The sequence below is a fragment of the Orbicella faveolata genome, unplaced genomic scaffold (assembly GCF_042242905.1).
Source record: "Orbicella faveolata isolate gen_17 unplaced genomic scaffold, um_ofav_v1 contig_24, whole genome shotgun sequence".
NCBI classification, from domain to species: Eukaryota; Metazoa; Cnidaria; class Anthozoa; order Scleractinia; family Merulinidae; genus Orbicella; species Orbicella faveolata.
Window position 1 is genome coordinate 18,059,871 of NW_028301552.1, and position 21,721 is coordinate 18,081,591.

Sequence of the window (21,721 nt, forward strand, 5' to 3'; positions counted from 1 at the left end):
GGAGGGAAAAAATGTACCGTGAATTGCCGTATTTTGTTTGCTAATGCCATTGTTAAACGATTCCAGCAAATGGAAAAAGGAATAATTCTGCAACAGGTAATTTATCTAGTTCAAGCTCAAAATCCCATACAAGTGCACGCATGATTATTTGTTAATTTTGCAAACTGTCCAAATTTTTATTATCAATCTGGGTATTGTCCAAATTTAATACATATACGAATTAGGGCCTGTAGCGATTCCAGATATATGTTACTGACAGAGAATAACTGAAGAGTAACGTATCTTAACTGCCTGACTGGTGGTGTCGGACGAACATCCGACCTGCCTGTGGCATCCATGAAGTTCCAAGAAAGAGAAGTTTGGTACATTGTTTCTGTTGTTGACGAGAAGGAATGCCAACAGCATACAACAAGGTTAGTAGTTTTAAAACATGATGCAGTTATTGGGTGCCTAAATTGATGATGCTCGTATTTGTAAAGTGTTAGACAAGGTTTACGCTAGTAAATTTGGCACTGTAACACCCGTTCAAAATTCCTGTTAATGTTCAAAATCCACATGCAACCGATTATAGTAAGTCCGTTGAAAATGTTTTTCTAATCCGGCGCAAAGAAAAGCCTTCTCGTGAACTGTTCGCCCAAAGCAAATTACTGTTCTACTTTTGTTGTTATTGTTACGTCATTCTATTGACTAATTTGCGCATTATATTTGCGTCACACAAACGAGAAAGGCAGCATTCACTACCTTATAGGAATTTAAGATTTGCTTGGGGTTCTTGGAATCTCGCTCTGCATTGTGCAAAAGACAAGCTACTAAAGGCACTGATCTTCTAAGCTACTTCACTTGACCACAAGACTCTCATGAAGAGCTTTTTTTTTACTTTGGTACATATAAATTTATTCCATGAACGAAGAACGTTGTTTCCAGATGTAATAGTGTTTAATTTAAATTGGAACCTGAACCTATTATGTTACATCAAACGAATGAAATAAGCTGAATACAGATGCAATAGCTTTCAAAGAAACAGAGTTCTTTTTTGTGAATTCTATGATTTAATGATGACCAACTTCTCCATTCCTCTTACCAAAATGGATGACACTGAGTTGGTCATTTTTGTGTATTTAAATTGGACGGAGCCTAACTCTCAATTGAGGGCAATGAGTGGGAAAGTTCTGAAATACAACTGTCATGTAGCAATTCCCTGCAATAGTCTAATTATTTACAGTCCTTAGTTCCAGTACTCTTTGGCAGTATATCTGTTGTGGTTCAATTTTACCGCTGGCACAGTCTGGTACTTTCCTTTGGTTTCCATTCATTATCACATATTAGGCATACACCAGAACAAAGAAAAAGACCAGATTGTACCTAGCATCTACCAAGAGCTAAATTGAACCAGGACATATCTAATAAGAAAGTAGTTTTTACACACGTAATGATCGTGATTATCAGTTTTGGAAAAATTATAGTTTTACAAATGCTACGACTATGTGTTACACATTGCAGTGGCTCGTCACTTAAGGTGGCTCCATAGGGTAATAATTTATGCCTTGCGCGCGCAAGTGTTATGTTTTGAATGCTGTTTTTGCATTCGCTTTCACACCTAGTCCTCTCAAACTTATTACATGTAATAAGCAAAGATTAAATAGTGTTTTGCTTTCATCTCTGCTAGAATTTTGGGATTTAGTCTTAAATAATAAATGCCCAAACAAGAGTGTTTTTTACTGGTTTTATGGCTTTATTTGTGATTTTCATGAATTTCCTTCAGGAAATCTTCCAAAGTTTTTACATCACATCGCTTCCAGCGGGATACGAATTTTAAACACGAAAAAAGTAGGGGTTGTGAAGGCAGTTTTTTCGATATTTTCAAATTTATGTCTTTTACCGCTGCAAAAAATGTGGTCTTATAGATTTCCCTGAAAAACGAGCTCCGACTAAAGTAAAATATTTTCTACCAATCTGCCAAATTTTACGGAATTTCACCGTAGGAAACGCGAGAAAATTCACCGTCAGTTTTGCTTTTTGTGCTCGTGTTGATGTAATAAAATATCGAAAAACACTGAAGTTTTCCTTTGAGCGCGCGCAGATTACTTCCTCAGCGCTTGCGCGATCGTAAAACCATAGGGAGCCACCTTAAAAGGTAATTATCAAGAGAAGTTGCTACCACCGCGCCTGGATTGAATTGCTTCCTCTGTCGGTTCACGATTAGTTATGTTGGACACTCCCAGTAGTAAATGTAACAATACATCTGGAAGTCCCCACTAGACAGAGTACCCTTGCATGTACACGTGTATTTTCTTTTTCCACCAGATATGCTGCTCGAAAGTGTCGCAAATTTTGCGTCATTCGAGTCACAGTTAACACCAAGAAACTTCTTGCCCTGCAACATATAAAATAGAGTCGATGAAGTTAATAAGTTAATTTCATGTTTCATAGGGAAAAAGCCAGACTTTACTATAATTACTTTTAAACCTACATTTAATTCAGTTTTTTCGACGACTGCGGTTGTATATGTATCCGGGGTTTTGCCAGCGCTGGATCCTTTTACGTAAGAACAAAGTGTCAGATTGCCAGAGCCAGGTGGTCCGGGGGGTCCAGGAGGGCCCTGGGTACCATTGTATCCAGGTGGTCCCTCGGGAAGCGGAGCTTTACTTGCATTAGTCACCTGGAATACCAAAAGAAGTTGTTTATATGGTTGTGTTGAGCTACAGTAGGTGCTCAGTTGCAACCGCGTCTCAGAATCGAATCATGAAAGTAACTGAAAGCGATACTTAATTGAAGCTGTATTCTTCTAATCATCAAAAGACAACTAGTTTTAGGTTTGTTAGGACAAATATATAATCGAGATGCTAAATTATGGCTCACAGCTACTGTGTATTTAGTTTTCGCAACTCATGATAATTTCAGTTTGTTTCAGTCACTGCCTCTAACCTACAAAAAAGATCTACCCTATGTAGAATAACTCTGTTTTGCACTCTGGTGTCGGCTTCTCTACTATGGTCCATTCCATCTACGAGAAGCGCTTGCAATGTGCTCATCAAAACACTGCAATTGATGACTACAACTACCATGATTCCTTGAAGGTGCATCTCACTGAGGAAACTGGCCACTGACTAGCACTACCACAAGCACTACGTTGCCACCACCACCGGCACCACCTGCATCTGCGCCACCGCCACCATTACTGTCATTCCATTCTTAACTTTACCATAGCTAGACAACGCTGCTCTCGTCCCAATTACCTTTTGATCCAGCTCCATGATTTGTTGTTGGACATCGATTAGCTTCTCAGTTAGACTTCCGTTCACTCCTTCCTGTATCGCAAACCAGAGATGTGTCGTATTTTGATCCTTAAATAGATGAAAGGAAAGTGATTCAAAAGCTGAGCGACTCAATATGTTACATGCGTAAGAGTAATCAAATAGATTGTTTACATGTCGAAACTAAGTGTTTGTGTTTGGGTTTTTCTTCTGCTAGTGTGAAGAGTTTTTGTGACTAAGTAGATTTTTTCAGTTAATAACTTTCACCGGTCGGTTTTTTTTTCAACTGTAATTCATCCTGTTATCATCTTAACGAGTTTCTAATTTCTCTCGTGATAAGGAGAGAAATTAGAAAAGGTCGGTGAAATTTTACAGAACTGTAAAATAATCTGATATTTTAATTGAGTTTTAAGTGACGTCTTAAACGCGGTTCACTTTAAGTTTCTTCTAGCGATTTAGTTTTTAGTTCCTTTACGACAGAAGAGCTTTAACCTAAATTAAAAAATGTTACATTACCGCCCCTCGTTAACCTTGTAAAATCGAAGTACAGTCACCTTCATCAGTGAAGAATTAAGAAAAATGGCCGAGTAGGCAAAAAGGTTTACAGGGAAGTGGCTACAGCGAATGTACTAATGTATAACCTACCATTTTATTGCTTGTCAAGAATTGAACATAAGAAATGTTGTCCTTTATTTGCTTCACCTCAGCTGCTAGATTCGTCAATGACTCTAGTAGAAAGAAGAAAAAACCAAAACGTAAATTAATAAATGAATGATTAATAGATACATGTAGGTAGACTGACAGCAATACAGACGGAGAAACAACGAAACAAATCCCTGCAGTTTGTGAATTTTATTCTTACTGAATTATTCGGAAATTCCTCGTGCTAATTTCTGCGCACAAGCATGTTCGATTGAGCAAATGAAAAATCACTACCCCGTACCGGAAGTCATTGGGAGCGACACCGGTTGCGTGACGAGTGGTACATGCATGTCAGCTGCGTGCTCAGCTGGCGATCAGTATACGAGTCCAACTTTTTACGTTTCTGTCGTACGTGACTTACTTTTCGGGCTGATAATCGACATGTTGTGCAATTTACAACATTGTTGCCCGCTACACGCAGTGAAAACAGTTTGTGATTGTACTTACCATATATAGCTCCGCAACCCTTCGGATCGCCTTTTGAACCCGTATTGCCGTTTCGAGACATCATTAAAGACAAAGCTAAAATCAAAGTGGCGGCGGCAGTTAGAAAAGCAACAGCAACAACTGCGGTTGAAATAAACACCAGTCGCCGAATCAAAACTGTGTCCGATTGAGAGGCGTTCCGTATTGACCGCTTGTTTTTCTTCTTAGCTCCTCTCGTATCCTCCTCATAGCTTATCGGTTTTGTTGCATGGGTTGGACTTTCGACACCCTCCACGTCATCATAGATTCCTGCCTGAGATTCTTTCTTGGGGGATTCCAGCTCATAATAAAGGTTATCCTCCCCGGTTGTTGTCTTATCCATCCTTGAATGATGCCCACAATGCGAGGAGTGATATTCGTCTTCCGCTATGTCCCTGTTCTTTTACTCAAACACCAAGGAAAGTGATAGTCCTCCAGTCACGCACGTTCCGTCATTTGATATTACGTGTCAACCTCAGTTTCTATTGTTAATGAATATTCCATTGGAACAGGCAGAGGCGGGTTAACTTTCAGTTTTGATTTATTTTTTAATTACCTCTAAGTTATCGTTTGGAGATAAAGGTATTTGAACTCTTCCCGACTTTAATATACACATTCTGACTGATGAAAACTTATTTAATCTTAAGAAAACTTTTTTTACGGCCAGTATACCGTTGCTTAAAATGTCTGAAAGAAAGTTCGACTTATTCAAATAGGCAATAGCGAATAGTACGAATAGTAACGAATAGTCGCCAATATTAATAGTCACCGCTTTAGTTCAGCACTAATCTGGATTCGATGAAATTATCCCGTGGAGCAATAGCGTTTATCCGCGGACGCTAATAGATTCGACCCTGGCTGTAGATTTCAAGTAGTCCCTCTTTCGCTTAGACCTTCGTGCGTGACGCGAAAGAAAACCGCCAAAGAAAATGGCCGCGCGAACTCCTGGGGACGAAAAGCACGCGCGCGTCTCGCCCTGTGGATTTCACGCGACCATCTTTTTCCTCGCTGTTTATTTACGGTCTCGCTCGACGGACTAAGCGAAAGAGGGACTACTCGTAGTCCAACCAAGCTGACGAAATTGTATTTCATAGATATATTGTTCCCAAGGCAAGTAGTCGTTTGAATTTTATCATCTGTGCAGTTGTCGCAGTATAGTTTGTAGCTGTTATTATAATTTAGGGCGAAAAAGGTATTTCATATTAAGGTGGCTGAACACAGTTTTTGATGCCTGTGTTTCATTCACCTTTTTCTCTAAAACCCTTGATCCCTCGGTCGCCAGAAATGGCAGCAAGCAAGTTAGCAACACAAACTTGGGCTTTTTGATGGTTAAGCTGACGTATGGGCCGTTGCCATGGCAACATGAATAAATATAAACAGGCCTTTAAAATCGGTTTTGTTTATTTTAGAAAATCTAGTCATTAGATGTTCTTAATAATGTACATGCAACAAGCTTGTAACGATTCTCACAAGTTAACACCATTTTGCTAATAATTTAACAGAGGGATCTTTAATTATCCCTTTTTGAAGGTTCACTGGAATATTTAGAATTTCCTTTGTTAAAGTTTACTTATTTTCCATACTCCAGTTACTTATTTCCTAAAGTGTTTTCGTGCCAAATTTCGTGATATTCTATTGGCTGGTTCTCGAGAAATAGGCGTATTTCCGAGAGTGCAATTTTTCATTCAATCGCAATTTTTTGACTTACTACGCATGCGCTGCATTTGCAATCCTTGTGCGCGATTAAGCAATCTTGGACTCATTTTTTAGTTAGGGTTCGACGTTAAGTACAGTATTTTTATAGTTTGATTTCTCAGTTTTTTTTCTTGGTTGGTTTTTCCTATTCCGTAAAGATTTTAGGCCAGCAGGCTGGTTTTCCACCGACTAGACTCGTAACTCCTCTTAATATCAGCCAGACAATTACTATTCGCTCAGATTGCAGAGGATTACAAAGGAGATTTACGTGAACGTCATTGTTTACATTTTGTTTAATTAGCGACTTTGCTTACAAAAAGGAATCATACTATACACAGATTGACTTCAGATCGGTTGTTTAAAGAGCTTGTGAAAATTCTCGGCGAAAATTTTAGAATTTCCTGTGTAACATTGAAGGGAATATTAGGTTTAAACCCTGCACAATTCGTGTGGCAAAAGCGCTAATTAGCTTACACAGTCGCTAGAAAATTTTGATTTTTTTAAACCCAGATCACACAAAAAGTATTAAACACATAGGGTTCAAATTTCTAGCGAAAGTTATTCTTGTCGTGTTCTTCAGTATTCAAAACTGATATGTAGCTTGATTAGAGACTGAAACGCTTATGTTAATGAATCAAAGTTAAACAAGACTTCTTACTCCACCTTACAGAAATCAAATAAAGGCCGTGTTTTGTCCGCTGTGCTGTGCATGCTATTAACAAATTTTTCAGCCGAGGACATTTAAAACAGTAATAGATAGCATTCATCTGCTATTATTCGCCACTCTTAGCGACTATTAGCGACTGCTGACTATTATTCGCACTATGCGAGACTATTCGCACTATTCGTACTATTCGCTATTCTCTTTTCGCGATTAGTGCTTTTCGCGAATTCTGATTGGTTACTCAAAGCTGTCACGGTGAAGGTCGTATGCAAAATGGTTTCCCGGTTTGCTACCGTGGCAGAAGAGCAAATTTTAGCGGTAAACGAGGCGGCTGCCAGCCGTCCCTGAGAACACTTAGAGGGCTACAAAATTCGGCTTGAGAGGTTTTTACAGGTACGGTTTTATTATTCTTAGCCATGAAGTTATCCGGCCCTAAACCGACACAAAACGATTTGTTTACAATTGCTAAGTTACGTGAAAGTTATCGTTTTGAGGTAGCGAAATTAAAGCAATGTCAACAGTGAAATTTTATAAAATATCTTACGGAATGGTTTCAAATGCAGGAAGAATTCACAACTCGCTTAGAAGAAATGTCGGCAGAGCAACTCAACAAGTGCCTTCAAAAGTTTTACCTGTCCGCATGAAAACCGAGACGGCAGTCTTTATAAGAAGAAGTCCCTTACTGCAATTCGGACCGCTTTGGACCACCATTGAGAAGTCCTCAGTTGTACAAACCGTTTTCTATTGTTGAAGGCAGCCAGTTTACCGTGTTTACTGTGCTGTCGTTTCACTAAACACACGAGACACGTTATGATTTCTATTTTTGATCACTGGATGTATTATGTGACTCTTCTGACATTTTGCGCGCGAACTTACGAAAAAAAAAAGATTTTTTGCAGTCTTCTGAGTCAATTTTTGCGGATGTTTTATCCTACTGCTTTGGTATATACTTAAACAATTATTCTCCTCAGTGTCGGTGGCTAGTAGTGGATATTTACCGAGTCGGGCTTTTGCCGTCCCCCTCCCCGACCCGACAAGGTGTTACAAGGAAAATATGCCACGCCTAGTTATTGTTGCAATTGTTTAATTGTATTTTCAAATACATCATTGTAATCATGGTAGCTTGTTACATGCATGTCTTTATATATGTGTTTTATTACGCAATGATCATTATACAACTGTCTTAATCAGAGTCAATGGCCTTCCCTGTTGTTCTTTCAGCGAACGAGAAAGCGAAAAATATGTATCTGTAGTCGACCATTTTATGTCTACAAAGCGCCAAACTTAATAACATTATTCTATCTGCACTGCCTTAAAATGTTTTTTCAGAACGTTAAAAGTAATAACGTTGTAATGCGTCATAGTTAGGCATTAACCATACGCAGTCATCAATGATTCGTATGCACTATATTCATATCTCGGGAAGGGGGCACTCCCTTATATGGCCTATGCAGGGAGGCTCCGGCCGAAAGGGCTACCTTTTTCAGGCTTCAGGTATATAAAAGCGTAGAGATTTCACTAGGTGAGGCATATGAAAAGGTAGAGAAATCTGTCATTTAGTTATTTTAAAAGGCCTTTAATTAAAATTTTTTGAAAAAATGCACCTTATTGCTGTATCATTTCATTTATCAGGCACTACATGAAAATGACAAGAAGACTTTGTTTTTGGCGATTTATTCTTAATACAGGCCAGTCTTGAAAGTATGTCCAAGGTATACGAAAGGTTCATCTTTTCTGTCAAGATGGTTTACAGAAGGGCAAGGGGCTGGACCTTGGGAGGAAGCATCCCCGTGTTGAACTTTGTAGAGTAGCATCCCCTCCGGAACTAACCGACGCATGCCACCGACCAACTTGGATTCCCTGCCCGGGCTTGAATTGCCTGTCTAATTTTCCGTAATATATTGTACGATTTCCTCCTTACAATGATTTTGGATTAACTGAATCAGATTGCTGACAGGGTAGTGCTAGCTGCAGCAGCAGAATTTATTTACATTGCCTTTACATCGCACGATGACTGACCTCTTCTCGAGATAAACTGAATACAAATGATAGACTGTTCCAGTATTGATGACCAATTTAAAGTCCATTACGAGCTTATAGACTTATATAGACGGCACTTTAGAGGCCCTGTTTTTAATTTAAGAGGGTCTATTTTCTAGCTCAAATGAAATGATGCTCTTTTTAACAGCATTTCTGTGCCTCAGGCCCAGTCCACACTACGCTGGAGAAATTCGAAAACGGCGGTTTTACTTTGAAGACGCAGAAAATGTTTTCCGTCCACACTAGGAGAAATTTGAAAATGCAACAATCACCGGCGGAAGAAATGCTTGGCAGCAACCTTGAGGTTATGGGTTAATCACACGATTATCGTGACGATATCGTTTTCGAAAAGCTTTGTTTTCAAGATGCTCGCCGTTCAAACTTAAACTTCAAATTCCTGTGAATGGCAGAGAAGTTTCGAAAGCTCTGTTTTCCGTGGTCAGTTTCTCGGAGTTAGTGTTGACGGTGGGCCTAGTCGTAGAAATAAAGCTTCCTTCTCAAATTTCTCCAGCGTAGTGTGGACAAGGCGTTAGTTTCCACTGAAGGATATTTCGATCCATTCCTTGCGAACAACAAAATGGCCTATTGTGCGTATCTTGATTAACTTTAAGTTTGTTTTAGTAAATACGTAATACGTTAAGATTGTGGGGGTATATCTAAAAACAAAGACATTTTAACTAAAGAGATACGCCCACTATGGTGGTGTGGGCTAATGCGCCCCTGGTGCATTGTTCCTCTGTCCCATGTAGGGTTACAACAGTGATTTTTTGATGCTGAGGTTAAAACATGATTTCTCTCGTTTTAGGCTGGACACTCCCAGTAGTGGATGTAACAATACATACTATGGTCTCCACTGGCGATACCACCCTTGCAGGTACAAGTGTAGGTTCTCTTGCCACCAGAGATGGTGCTTGAGAGCAGCACTGTTTTAGCGTCATTCGAGTCACAGCTGACACCAAGAAACTTCTTTCCCTGCAAAAAATAAATAAGTTTATGCAATTACCTTTGCGAGTTGATCAAAATAATAGTATTGCATTGGTTAGTCAACAAACATGCCTCTTTCTCCGCAGTTCTAATATATGACTACCAGATATTCACTTGTACTCTTTTCTACAGGTATACACATTAGGAAGCAATTACGTAACCAGCTCCTAGTTGGTTTGGTCCTGAGGTGGTGACTTTCCCTTTTCTTATCTTACTATGTCAGGAGCACTACCTATGTATAGTTTTTATCTGTACAATTTATATACATTTTTTTGACACTCTTATACATTCCTAGATAGTTTAGTTTAATATTTATAACCAATTGTACATAAATTTTTACTTTGTTACTTTGTTTCCTTGGCGCACCTGTAAACTAGCTGGTGCGTCCTGTAGACTCTGCTTATCATATCTATGGGAAGCACCGTTACCATAGCTAAGAGTGTGGTCCAAGTAAAATAAACTGTCTGTGTCTATGTCTATGTCTATACACAAGAGCGAAACCATATTCTACCGCGCGTGCACTAGACCTTTCCTATCAATAAAAATATTTTTCAAAATGCTGATCAACTGAGCCTGACAATACTAATTGTTAGTATAGAATTATTGTATTATTGAATAGTGTTGTAAATAATGTGCATTCCAATGATAAAAAGAAAAGTTTGCATTTGCCATTTCCTCGGCTCTTGGCACGGGCTGCACGTGCCATGCAACAACTTATCATAACTGAAATTAGCATAATTTGGTAAGGAGTAATGAAGATTGATTTTCCTCTGTTTGTAATTAATTAGTAATCTAGTTTCCATTGGCCTCACTAGTAAGATTTTCGGTTAATTTAGTTCCAGGAAACGCGATACTCATCTACCCTAAACTCCATTGTGCCACTAGAACTATAAAAATGAAAAAAAAAAAAACTACTACGCCCATACGAAGATAAACCAGCACATCGTATTCTCGGTAATGGACTGGAACTAACTTGCAATAGAGGCTCCTGCGGGGGAATATTATTAAAAAGAGATGAACGTCATTTGCATTAGAAAAGATTCCTCGCATTAGCTTCAGTTGTAAGCTAGTGAAGAATTTGAATATGGCCTATTACTTTGTGACGTACATTTGATTCAGTTTTAGAGATCGATTGACGCGCATAAGCCGGATCCGCAACAACGCCAGAGCTGGCTCCTGTATTGTAAGAACAAAGACCCAGATTGGCAGAGCCAGGTGTCCCGGGGGATCCAGAGAAGCCCTTGGAGCCATTGTATCCTGGTAGGCCGGGAGGACCAGTGAGGCCTTGGGTACCATTGTATCCTGACGGTCCGGGAGGTCCAATGGGGCCCTGGGTACCATTATATCCTGGCGATCCCTTGGGACCTGAAATGTTACTTATGTTCATTAACTGAAATGAGAAAAAAAAAAAAAAAAAAAAAACCATGTCAGCTGCGAAGTGAGCCCCCTTTCAGCTGCATAATAGTCTGAAATTGAATCTAGTTGAGAATGTGGTTGACCAGAAAACCTGCACTGTCAATGGGCCCTTTGCACGATCCAATGACATACTACGGAATTGATTATGCTGGGACGCAAGTTACACAGTGGGACTCTAAAAAAAAAGGAAAGTTGGGCTGGGCTGGTACGAGTTCCTTTGTTTTGGAAGTCCTACTCACGGTGTAAGTTGTGTCCCAGCATAGCTAATTTCGTATCATGGGACCGGATCGTGCAAAGAGCCTACTATTTTAAGGTGTCTAGTAACGGTTTTAAGCACTAGCAGCACCTATACTTTGATGGATCACATAGCTACTCTTTCTCAGTATGTGCCAGAATAATGGGATCCAGCAAATCCCCATGCATTTATTGGCAAGCAAGTTCCGGTCATTTTCTGGCATAATAGGTTACTATAGCAACCGGGGTACAATTTCAATCATCTGCAGTTTTAACTTTACTAGCTTTTCACCCAAATCAAGCCCGTATAAAGATTTTTGAACTATTATTTTCCGCCTACTTCTGATGTTTTTAACAGTCTTCTCCCTCTACCTTCTCTTCCAGCTGTAAATTTTTTTATCGAAGAGCCTGTATTGCGAGCCAGAGGTCTCGTGTATTTTGTTCCTAACAGTAGAGAACGAACAATCTATATCGAGATATTCAGATGTTCAGTGAGGGGCAGCATAAATATGAATTTATTTTTACAAATCATATTTGGACCGTTCGAGGGCTTTCTTTTAATCTCCTGTATTTCTCTTGTTGATGAGGCAATTTAGGTCTACTGCTTTACCAAGTGGACAAATTGAGGTTACTCAAATTAAGTTTTGAGATGTCCAATTCTCACCAGCGAACCAAAATTTCTTATCCCTTATTACCCTGTTAAAGCACGGTTGCCTCCATTAACGAAGAATTTTAACTATTTTAGCGATTAGATCGATAAGTAAACTAAAAGAAGTGTGACAGGGGAATGGTCACAGTAAATGTGTTACGAAGCTCCATAATTTTATAGAATTCAGTATGTTTGCATGTTGGTTCGTGACCACCAACTCTTTATTTTTCGGCCGACACACTCATCGTCTAATCCAGTAGGTAATGAACACATTCTAAAATATCCTATATGGTAGGCATGTGTGGGCACACCCTGGACGATTAAACACTGATCCTTTAGGAATACTTACCCAAACACGTCTATGCGACCTTCAGAAGCGATCCTTATGAAATTTCCAGATTGAATCCATCGATTTATTCGGGGTCTATTTTCTGAGTTTGATCGGTTCTTGATTTGGGAAATCGACAATAGCGTAGAACTGATTCATTCAGATTTGTGATTATTTTATAGCGAACGAAGATTTTCTCATTGGTCATTTCCGAGCAAAACTTCCTCCAAATTATTGGCACTCTTTCAGAGAAAACCAAATTCGCAAAGGACTGTTTGCTTTGAAAGTGTAAGGATATCTTAGCTCTCAGCCTTTGTCCTTTTATCCTTTGCCTCCAATGTGACAGACGAAGAAATTATTTTATAAGTTAATGACTGAAAGGTAAGCTTTTGACTTCTGACTTGATTGGACGTTGCCTTTATCAGCTGCAAGAAAACTGATCATTCATTCATTTATTTTATTTTAATTACTGACAGGAAATATGGATTTAACAGCCAAGTGGACCTGCATTTTTTTTTTGCTCCACGTTGAAGGCTTCTGTCAATTACAAACTAGATTGGCTGTGTCTGCCTTGTGGCTGCTCGTTGTTTTTGTAATGTTGCTGTTCTTGCAACTCGTTTCGAAACGACTGAGTACTCTAAGTGCCCTATCGAGCCATAATTGCGGCCGAGACACGCCGCATCATTGTATAGCACAGGCTATATTTTGGTAACAACAACCAACCAGGTCGCTCACGATGAAGAAAACAAAGACCCCGTCATGATTGTTGAACTGTTTCCCTTTTTCTACGTTTCATTACCTAGCTTACTACCTAGCAGTAACAGTATACTTTTGTTAATTGTGGCATGGTTTGGAATTAATTCATTTTGTTTCTTTGATTGCCTTGTAGTATTCTCATATTTTCCTATTGTTTGGCATGGACAATTTACTTTGTTTTGTCAGATGTCTCTATATTTTTGTCCTTCTAATTCACTCGGTGCCTACGTAATTTTGTCTGTCAAGTTTGTTACGTTTGAAATCTCGGCAAATATACATTATGAGTAACCCTCATTTTGTTTCTTAAGCATCGCTACGATGCTTAATCTAAGAAGAGGGACATGTCATGAATCCATTAATCTTCGTAGAATTAAGTATTTTTGGTTTGTGATTATCAGTTGTTAACCATTTTGTAGCTACCGCCTTAGTCTGCCCGCACAGAAAACTTTAGATTGTTTGTCTTAGTTCATTAAGAGCGCTCCGCTCCGCTCCGAACAAAGACCTCCACTGAATGGTTATGTTCGGGTTCGTCTACTGGCCTTGGTCTGGATCTCGAAAGGAAGATCGTCAACCTGTTCAGGTTTCTCGTTCTGTAAACTTAAGCGATTATTGGTTGTTTCAAGAATTTCAGCTGCAGTTCGCTTCTGAAGATCTCGTGAAAGTGTTTGTGGTCACTGGCTAGGTAGATTAGATGATGATTGTGTCAGCCAGAAGCCTGTTAAAATAGAAAAGACTGAAGTCTACTTTCCCGGTCTCTCTTCGTTCGACAGCAGTAAACCAACACATGTTCTAAATCATAACCTACCATTTTGTCACTTGCCAAGGACTGGACATGAGAAATGTTGTCCTTCATTTGCTTCAGCTCAACTGCCAAATCCGTTAATGAAGACAGAAAAGAAAACAGAAAGCAAAACGTCTTTAATGAATGAATGACTGAATGTTAGGCTGTTATGACCCTGTCAACATCAAAGGAGGTTCGTATACTTCTTCAAATGATACGAAAGCCGAATTTGCCACAGGAAACAAAACATCGAGCCGTGCTTTCTACTATCCAGCTTCTATTTTGGATGTTAAAATAATTCTTGCATAAGCTATTGAGCACCAAAAAACATCATGCGCAACCTAACGGTGAGAAAAAAATTTCGTGCCCTAAAAAATTGCCCAACCTTGTCAAAAAAATAATGGTCCTTTGCTAACATGCAGCGGCTTTCGCTGCGAGAGTTCGCTGTGAATTGTGAAAGTCAATGAATTTAGTATCAAAGCTTCTTCTTTACTTGATATATCAATGATATCAAGGATTTGATTTCGCTTAAGATGCTCTTCTAAAAGCATTTGAAATCCTTTAATGACTTCTCAGTGGGTATTCTCGATGTCTTTTTCAGCCATTTATTGGGCTATTTCGTCTTCGCTAAACGTTGAAATCTTTCATGCAAATTTTCTAGCCTCCTGTTGCGTGATGCCAGTCGTGGACTAATTTTTATTTATTATCACGCAATTTGTCAGTCGTTTAGATAATAATGAAAATTGTAATGTCCCAATGATGTATACATTCCAAATTAGCTCAGCCTTATGTAGCGTAGTCTAAACGAGACCAAACGATGATAACGAAACGGTTTTAATAAAGCTCATAAAAGCCCGTCATTACTAGCCGTAATACAACAACAACTACATCTGGGATACATCTCACTCTAGCTACTGCGCAAGCCCGAAGGGACTATGACAATATAACATCGTTACACCTTACTTCTAAAAAACTCATCGGGCGATCTCGACAATCATATACGGGGAATGAATAAATATACCACAAACTGCGACGATCAGGTCACAACATCGATTACATCTTGACCATCTTTAAGGGGTAGGATACCCTCAAATGGACCAAAAAGTTTGTTTAAATATGGTGAAGAAAGATCAATTGTGTGCTATTGCGCTCAAGAAGAGAAATTAAATTTCTAGAGTTTTACTCAAAAGGGTTGCTATGGAAACCAGCCACAGCCTTTTGAGGTAGTGTTTTATAGTATTAACGCCAACACTCCCTGCTCTTTTACGAAACAAGATTTGACTGTCAAATAAGCATATCGTGTAAGTTTCTGTTTTGTTCTGTGCAATGAACCTAAGTTTTGACAGTTAACTCTTATCTTCAGTGCTTTTTACAGGCTTTATTTGGAAATAACCTTATTTTTACCACACCCAGAGGAAAAATCATCTCATGTCACATCACGACACTATTGGTCTTTGATGAGCCCAAGTTTCGGGAATTCTACTTAAAAACCTTGCAAAGTAGAAATGTTGGCGCGAAGTCAGTCGGTACAAAAGTGAACTTTTGAGAAAAATGCACTTTAAGTTTCTTACACGAAGTATTAAGCATTTAATAGCAAATAGCGGGGGGGGGGGTGCAGATTGGCTCTCGGGGGAGGGGATGCAATGGTTGTTCTATTTTGTAAAAAGTTACCGCAGTTGTGGGAAATATTCCTTTTCATAAGGGAAATGAATGAGCCTGTGATGGCAATTTGAGGCAATGCTTTTCACAAATAATTATACCAATCGAGTTGTGCATGTCTTAAAAGTTTTTTCTAAATAGTCTCGTTCATATAAGTTAAAAATAATCTATTTTTTTGGTCACGTTCTTATAGTAAACAGTCGTTGCTATGGCCGTTGCTACGTGAAAAAACTTATACCACTGTGTACTTTCCTTAAATTTCACACTCGTCTGGAAGGAAATTCGGCAAGATCGTTTCAGAGTTTTTTTGACAAGTCCTCAAGGGTCTTAAGCCTGGTATTTCCAAGATAATTGAATTTTTCATGAACATCGCCGTATTTTAAGGTATCCTACCCCCTTAATAGAGGCAAATGGTTATGAAACCTGGCAAAGTTCTTTGTTGTATATTTTTGTTGGTTATTTTGGACCCTGCACAAACCTGGCGAAATAGAAAGGTGGTTATGTGTGCTCATACAACTAACCAATAGAAGCATTGCGATTATGTAATTCATACATAGCGAATGAGAAAAAAGGGAAAAGTTGTGCAGGGTCAAGGGCATAAATCTTAGCCTCTTTGTTTGTTTCTTTGAGGTTTACGAGGCTTCTTAATTACCATTCCCTCTATTAACTAAACTTCTTTAAATTTGGTACTTTAGTGCAATTTGTTCGGCGAATATGAAACCTGCCGAGTTGCTTGCGAAAAGCGTTCCCAAGAATTGTCTTAATATTGCCATCAAATTATTTTAATTACAGCGGTCATGAGTGAGTTGGTCGACCATCAAGTAAAATTTGCATAAAAAAGATATTTTGGTTAATGCTTTTTCTCAGTACTCGTGATTTAACTCACCATGCACAATAGTTGAATCTTTTGAAGCAGTTGAGTTGTTTCGAGACAGCATCATTGTTAAAGCTAAAACCAAAGTGGCGACAGTTGTCAGGAAAGCAACAGCAACGATAGCAGCTGCAATTAACAGCATTGGACGGAATGCCATTGTTTCCGGTTCTTTGACTGGTTGTCCTTTCTTCTTTGCCTCCTGCGCAGACGTCTCAATGCTCGCTCGTTTTGTTGCCGGGATTTTGCTGTTGACATTTACTTCACCGTAGGCTCTGGCTTCAGTTCCCATTTTGGATTCCATCTCGAAATAAACGTTGTCTGTTCCGACTTCTGCCTTATTCATCATTTAATGGTAAGGGATGTTCCTCCGCTTCCACAGTAATGTTGTGACTAAATCTCCAAACCTACGTCAAGTCAAAAACAAAGTTTCCCCGAAATCTTTTGATTTCGTCATGTGACGAGGCTTTTTGACATTTGTCTTCAGTATTTACATACCAGATCGGAACAAGTAGAAACGCGTTGCTTTTCGGAATTTCCCCGAAGCAATTGTCTGGAGACAGTCATCAAAGGTTTTTTTCGTAACAAACAAAGATAATGTGTATTTCTGTTCGAAACCAGACGGTCATTAGTCCCACAGAATTTTTAAATATTTATATGACCTGTTGTTTGAAAAACATGGGCTGATAGCTGTTCACTCTAAATGCCAGCGACCTTCACAACTTCGACGTTTTGATTGGCCTCCTAGCGTAGGATATTCATCATTGTCGGTACAGTTTCTTAGGTAAGAGATCAATAGAAAACGAAATCCCTGAGAATGATTACGGAAAAACATTTAAAGAGAAAACGTCTAATCAAAGGTGTAAACTAGACGCTCTAAGAGCGTTGACTCGGGCTTCCTACCACAGTATCAAATCGTACTTTACGAAAACGCCTATTGGACACCGTGTGACAATACAAGCAAACTAAAGAATCAGGATATTTTAGCACAAAAGTTCCGCTTAGATATTTGCTATTCAGGTTGCTTCGTTTAGTATCCTCCTCATCCTACCGCAAGTTGTGAGTTTAAACCATTTTGGTTCAAGAATGAAGCACAGCTGTCTACGCTTTGATGGAGAAGTTGTTCGCAAAGAATTTACGAGGTCTTTTTACAACTTATGGCGATTACTTTGCACATGTTAGCAGAAATTGTACGAAGTTTGTTTACTGGTCTTGGCGATCCGAGTAAATTGTGTAGTTGAACATATTTGCCGTGTTGCGATCTTAAACCCTTTTCAAGAGTCATATCTTCTTTGGAGAGCGCACAATCCCTTTCGAGAGAGCCAAAACGAATCATGATAAACTCCTTCGCGAAAACAACAGTCCTGTGAATAGGCTCAAATTGCATTGCACATAATTTGCATAAACTTTCAAGTTGTGTATTTTGCGGATAACTTCCAAGAATGTGCGAACCTTAACGCAGTTTATGAAGAAATATTCAAGCTACAAATTTTTATTGAATCAAGGCAAGAGTATTTTTTAAAAACGACTCTCATTTTTAAGGGAAGATGCGGCATTCTGTTTTGCTATTTATTTTGGTTTCATGCTCGTCTAGTTCATGTCACGCAACATGATTTTCTTTTACAGTCAGACACAGTTTTTTAAAAGAATTGGCGATTGCTAATTAAGACTGCTAAATATATTTGAACTACTAGTGAAATAACTGGCTAAACTATTGTAAATGCAGATTTTCCTTAGGACTTGGCAAGAACATTGGTTCGTCAATAATCCCGCACAATTCCCCGCACAATCGAAGGTTTAATTCTCCCGCACAATGTGCCTCCAAACTCACACGTTTTTTTTTTTTTTCCTGCACCCTACTTGAAAGCCAACTAACTAGGAGGTAAGATATTTAACTCAAGTTACCGAAAGTCTTATCTTTACAACATTGGAGATCGACATATTTTGCGCGGTGCAAGAAACAAGTCGTATGTTTTTAATGAGCTACGAGTCCAAAAACGTTTTCGTATTTAGCTCGTTTTATTGCAATATGATTTGTTTTACTGCAATGTTCTAAATAATAACAGCAGTAGCCACATACCGTCATTGACTGCCTATTTTTTGCCAGTGTTTTCGTAGATTGAACTCATACCGCAATCGGCTCAGTTGATTGTTATCTCACGAGAACGTTTCGAACGTGAACTTTGCTTACCTGGTTGGCTTTCAAGCAATATAATTCGTGGACCGATTACAATCATGCTTTTTTGATATACAAATAGCATCGGGTCTTCAAATGTACCGCTTATTAATTGTGACCTAAACAAAGCTTTTGTTTGGAGCTGATCGCGCGCTTTCATTTTCGTTTTATTATGGTAGGATAAAATCTTGTGTGAGTAACTGGGTAATAAATATGTTGCCTTTGTATGAACAGCAAATTAAAATGGCTGCTTCAAGATTCTCATCTGACGTGCTGGAATTGTCTCATGGATCAATTTCGCAAGAAGAAAGCATAAAAGTAAAGAGTCCACTCGAGCCTGTAAATGGCTGTGAGAGAAAGAGAGTAGCGAATAGGAAATAGTCGTGAATAGCGAATAGTACGAATAGTGCGAATAGACCGAATAGAGGCTAACAGTCGTCAAAAGTCACCGCTTTAGTTCAGAACTAATCTGGATTCGTTGAAATTATCACGTGGAGCAATAGCGTTTATCCACGGACGCTTATAGATTCGACCAAGCTGTAGACTGCGAGTAGCCTCTCTTTCGCTTAAACCGTCTTGAGTGACGCGAAAGAAAACCGCGGGAAAAAAAAAAAAAATGACCGCACGAACTCGTGGGGGCGTGCGTCTCGCCCCCAGGGTTTCACGTGGCCATTTTTTCGTCGCAGCTTAATTACGGTCTCGCTCGACAGACTAAGCGAGAGAGGGACTACTCGTAGTGTAACCAAGCTGAAGAAATTGTATTTCATAGATAAATTGTTCCCAAGGCAAGTAGTCGTTTGAATTTTATCATCTGTGCAATTGTCGCAATATAGTTTGTAGCTGCTATTTTAATTTAGGGCGAAAAAAGTATTTCATATTAAGCTATCTTGGACTCATTTGAGTTAGGGTCCGAGAATAAGTACAGTATTGTTAGAGTTTGATTTCTCAGTTTTTTTCTTGGTTGGTTTTTTCTATTCCGTAAAGTTTTTGGGCCAACAGGCTGGTTTTCCCCCTGGCTGATATTAAGAGGAAATTACAAGCCTAGTACAATTACCATTCACTCAGATTGCAGAGCTGAGAACTACAAAGGAGAGGTGTAGGCTGATTTATTTGAACGCCATTGTTTACATTTTGTTTAATTAGCGACTTTGCTTAAAAAAAGAATTATGCTATATACAAATTGACTCCAGATCGGATGTTTAAAGAGTTTGTGAAAATTTTAAGCGAAAATTTTAGCACTTTCTGTCTAATGTTGAAGGTAATATTAGATTTAAACCCTGCACAATATGTGGCAAAAGCGCTAATTAGCTTACAGTCTCTAGGAAATTTTGATTGTTTACAAACCCAGGTCACAAAAAAGTATTAAACACGTAGGGCTAAAATTTCTAGCCAAAGTTATTCTTGTCATGTTTTCAATATTCAGAACTGATTTGTAGCTTGGTTAGAGACTGGAACGCTTATGCCAATGAGTCAAAGTTAAACACTGAAGACTTCTTATTCCACCTAACCGAAATCAAATGAAGGCCGACTTTTCTCCGTTGTACTGTACATGCTAAAAATAAATTTATCAGCCGAGGACATTTAAAACAGCGATGGATAGCATTCATTTGCTATTATTCCCCACTATTCGCGACTATTCGCGACTATTCGCGACTGTTCGCGACTGTTTGCCACTATTCGCACTATTCCAGACTATTCGCACTATTCGTACTATTCGCTATTCACTATTCGCGATTAGTATACACCAAACCAGTGGATAGTGCTTTTTGCGACTTTTGATCGGTTACTCAAAGCTGGCGCGGTGAAAGTCGTAAGCAAAATGGCTTCCCGATTTGCTACCGTGGCAGAAGAACAAATTTTAGCAGTAAACGAGGCAGCTGTCCCTGAGAACACCAAGAAGGCTACAAAATTCGGCTTGGTGTTTATTACAGGTACTATTTTATTACGGCCTAAACCGACACAAAACGATTTGTTTACAATTGCTAAGTTACGTAGAAGTAATTGTTTCGAGGTAGCGAAATGTCAACAATAGGGAAATTCTGTAAAATATCTTGCAGAGTGGTATCAAATGCAGGAAGAATTCACAACTCTTTTGGAAGAAATGTCGGCAGGGCAACTCAACAACAGCCTTGAAAAGTTCTACCTGCCCGCAAGAAAACGAGACGGTAGCTTTTATAACAAGAAGTCCCGTACCGCAATTCGGCCCGCTTTGGACCACCACTTAAGAAGTCCTCCGTTGTACAAACCGTTTTCTACTGTTTAAGGCAGCCAGTTTACCGTGTTTACCGTACTGTCGTTTCACTAAACACACGAGACAAGTTATGATTTCTCTCTTCGATCACCTGATGTATCACGTGACTTTTCTTACGCTGTTGGACATTTTGCGCGCGAAATTGGGAAATAAAAGACTTTTTGCAGTCTTCTGAGTCATTTTTTTTTTTTGCGGATGTTTTATCCTACTGGTTTGGTATATACTAAAACAATTATTCCCCTCAGTGTCGGTGGCTAGTAGTGGATATTTACCGAGTCGGGTTTTCCGCCCCCCTCCCCGCCCCGACAAGGTGTTACACGAGAAAATGTTTCGCGCCTAGTTATGCTTCTGTTGCAATAATACTGTACGTGAAAGTTATCATTCAGTTCTTTACAAAGTTGCACTTTTTTAATTGTGGTTTCAAGTATATTATTGTAATCATGGTAGCCTGTTTCATGCATGTCTTTATATATATGTTTTGCTAAGCAAAAATCATTATATAAATGTCTTAATCAGAGTCAATAGCTTTTTTCTCTGTTGTTCTTTCAGCGAACGAGAAAGCGAAAATATGTTTCCATAGTTGACTATTTCATGTCTTCAAAGTACTAAATTTAATAACATTATCCTATCTACACTGCCTTAAAATATTTTTTAAAAACGTTTAAAATAAAAGCGTTGTAATGTGTCATAGTTAGGTATTAATAATACGCAGTCATCATTGATTCGTATGCACTATTCTCATATCCCGTGAAGGGGGCACTCCCTTATATGGCCTATACAGGGAGGCTCTGGCCGA

The 21,721-nt window shown here is 39.0% G+C and overlaps 2 protein-coding genes across 2 annotated transcripts; both read right to left on the minus strand.

The window, feature by feature from the left end:
* Window positions 1–866: 866 nt before the first annotated feature.
* LOC149110706 (uncharacterized) lies at window positions 867–4,892 on the minus strand. The gene is made up of 5 exons (XM_089291219.1): window positions 4,404–4,892; window positions 3,900–3,982; window positions 3,237–3,344; window positions 2,471–2,659; window positions 867–2,374 (listed from the first exon to the last, which is right to left on the minus strand). The coding sequence occupies exons 1-5, from the start codon at window positions 4,762–4,764 to the stop codon at window positions 2,204–2,206; spliced, it is 912 nt and encodes a 303-aa protein (XP_089147345.1). The 5' UTR covers window positions 4,765–4,892; the 3' UTR covers window positions 867–2,203.
* Window positions 4,893–8,739: 3,847 nt separating this feature from the next.
* LOC149110707 (uncharacterized) lies at window positions 8,740–16,923 on the minus strand. Its single transcript, XM_089291221.1, has 4 exons — window positions 16,514–16,923; window positions 13,993–14,054; window positions 10,913–11,194; window positions 8,740–9,792 (listed from the first exon to the last, which is right to left on the minus strand). The coding sequence occupies exons 1-4, from the start codon at window positions 16,845–16,847 to the stop codon at window positions 9,622–9,624; spliced, it is 849 nt and encodes a 282-aa protein (XP_089147347.1). The 5' UTR covers window positions 16,848–16,923; the 3' UTR covers window positions 8,740–9,621.
* Between the last annotated feature and the right edge of the window lie 4,798 nt (window positions 16,924–21,721).

Coding starts and splice junctions, on each gene's coding strand:
- LOC149110707 (XM_089291221.1), bottom strand. CDS start 16,847: ATGATGAATAAGGCAGAAGTCGGAACAGACAACGTTTATTTCGAGATG. Junction 14,055..16,513: donor AGATTCAACTATTGTGCATG/GTGAGTTAAATC, acceptor CGGATTTGGCAG/TTGAGCTGAAGCAAATGAAG. Junction 11,195..13,992: donor CCTTGGCAAGTGACAAAATG/GTAGGTTATGAT, acceptor TTCTCATTTCAG/TTAATGAACATAAGTAACAT.
- LOC149110706 (XM_089291219.1), bottom strand. CDS start 4,764: ATGGATAAGACAACAACCGGGGAGGATAACCTTTATTATGAGCTGGAA. Junction 3,345..3,899: donor TCTTGACAAGCAATAAAATG/GTAGGTTATACA, acceptor CATCTATTTAAG/GATCAAAATACGACACATCT. Junction 2,375..2,470: donor TCGAAAAAACTGAATTAAAT/GTAGGTTTAAAA, acceptor TATATGTTGCAG/GGCAAGAAGTTTCTTGGTGT.